The sequence below is a fragment of the Crocuta crocuta genome, unplaced genomic scaffold (assembly GCF_008692635.1).
Source record: "Crocuta crocuta isolate KB4526 unplaced genomic scaffold, BGI_CrCroc_1.0 scaffold506, whole genome shotgun sequence".
NCBI classification, from domain to species: Eukaryota; Metazoa; Chordata; class Mammalia; order Carnivora; family Hyaenidae; genus Crocuta; species Crocuta crocuta.
Window position 1 is genome coordinate 697464 of NW_027528991.1, and position 1947 is coordinate 699410.

At 62.8% G+C, this 1947-nt stretch overlaps 1 protein-coding gene across 1 annotated transcript in view; it reads left to right on the forward strand.

Annotated features, from left to right (window-relative positions):
- The window catches only part of WDR27 (WD repeat domain 27), a 161122-nt gene that overhangs the window by 18343 nt on the left and 140832 nt on the right, over positions 1–1947 (forward strand). The window contains 1 exon segment of the mRNA XM_077757378.1: positions 1767–1891. Within this exon segment, the coding sequence (XP_077613504.1) occupies positions 1767–1891 (125 nt within the window).

Sequence of the window (1947 nt, forward strand, 5' to 3'; positions counted from 1 at the left end):
GGGGGGTCTCACCGCAGGGATGGGGGGTTCTCACCGCAGGGATGGGGGGTTCTCACCACAGCAATGGGGGTTGTCAGAAGCTGCAGGGCACTGCCTGTGTCCCCGTGGCCTGTGTCCCCATGGCCTGGGCCGGATGCAACACAGCCAGGCTTGGTTTCTGTGCCCATGGTGGGAAGGCATCCTCAGTTACAGCACCTTCATGTCCAAGAGCGATTTGTGTTTGCACTTGGACTTAGCAGTCAGCATGTGACCTGGGACCCTGGAGTGCTGCATCGTTGGTCCCTTGTCCCCAGGCTCCGTTGCTGCCTCCTGTCATCCCCCCACCTCTTAACATTGGAATAGGGGCTTTTCCTCTTGCCCCTTGAAAACCACTCCCTTGGTGGCAGCCGGGCTCTGACAGCCGCTGCCTGTGCTCTTCCCGAGGCCTCGGTCCCGACGGTGGCCTCGGGTGTGAACTGCTCTGGACGTGTGCACGTGCACGGCTGGGAGCTCCGTCCCGGTCACCTGCCCCACACCTGTCTCCTGTTGCCTTCCCTGCAGCCGCTCCGTTCAGAAGCCCTGGTGTTGTGCCCCGTCTTCCTTCCGCCCTCCACATGCCCCGACCCACGGCTTCTGTCTGCTGTCCCTCCAGAGCACGTCCAAGTCCGGGCACTTGTCACGCCTGCCTTCACCGCTCCCGGCGTGTTGTGCTGGTGCTTCCTCTGCCCCGTCCTGCCCCAGTGCTCTGCTCCCCACTCCACAGCCAGGGCCTCTGCAGAATTGGAGTCTGAGTGCCCCCCACTTTCGCCCAGAGCCCCCTGGGGCCTTCCTGCCTCGCGCAGGCAGGAACCACAAAGTACGGGACCTCCCACCCCCACCCCCAGCCTCCAGGAATGGCCCAGGCATACCTCTGCCCCCAGGGCCATCTCGGGGTCACTGCTGATATTTCCACGGGCCCCTCGGGCCACCGCCCCGGACCCCAGGCCCCTTTGTGCTTTGCTTTTTCTTAGGCTGTTCACTTCCTTCTAGCCCTGTATGTAATTCGTTTATGTATTCTGGTTATTGGTGTCTGAAATGCCCCCCACCTCCTACCCCATGAAGGCAGGACCTGGTTTTGCTCTCTGGTCTACCCCAGGTGCCTAGAGAGATGTCAGGGGCAGGGTAGGTGCCTGATAAATCCTGGTGGAGTGGACCCCTGGGCCTGCCTTGCTGGGCTAGAGCTCCGGTGTGTGCACGGCACCCTTTCTGTGGGCTTGCGGCTTGCTGTTGGAGCCTCAGCCCCACGGCCCAGCCCCAGGGGCGCCGAGTCCTTGCTGCACCCCTGAAGCTGCGGGCTGGCTCGTGTTGTTACCTGGGCCCCACAGGTCGGCCCAGAGCTGTCCTCGCGGGCACGGAGAGGCCCCAGAGGCCCAGGTGGGCACCCTGCGCCTTTGCCTGTCTGGAGCGGGTGTGAGCAGCTCACAGGGCCGAGCTTGGAGCAGGTGGCCCCGGGGGGAGGGAAGGACTGGGACTGGGCCATTCTGTGTGGCCCCTGTGTGTTCGCACGTGCAGCCTTCCCGGGGACCCGTTATCTGCAAAGACACAGGGTCATTTTCTGATGGACAGTGCATTCCACGTACTTCCAGGAGAACTGTTTACACTTGATGCTTTTAATACCGTCAAGGAGCCGAAACCACATCAGACTCCTTGTTACCCTGCCTCCCGGAGAGAGAGGACAGCGTGGTCAGTGCTCCCCGTGGCCTGTGGCTGCTTTGCTGGCCCGACACTAACAGTGAAACTCCCTCTAGGGCTGACTCCTCGGGGGCGTGTCCTGGGCACCCTGCTGGGGAAGGTGCTGTATTTGAGGCTGAGCCCGGACGATCGAGCAGCTGCAGTGTGTGCTGGGAACAAAATCTTTATGCTGGATACCGAGGTAGGTGCAGCACCTGCCCGCAAGCCGTGTGGCGGGTCAGGTCGCCCGGGGGGGGG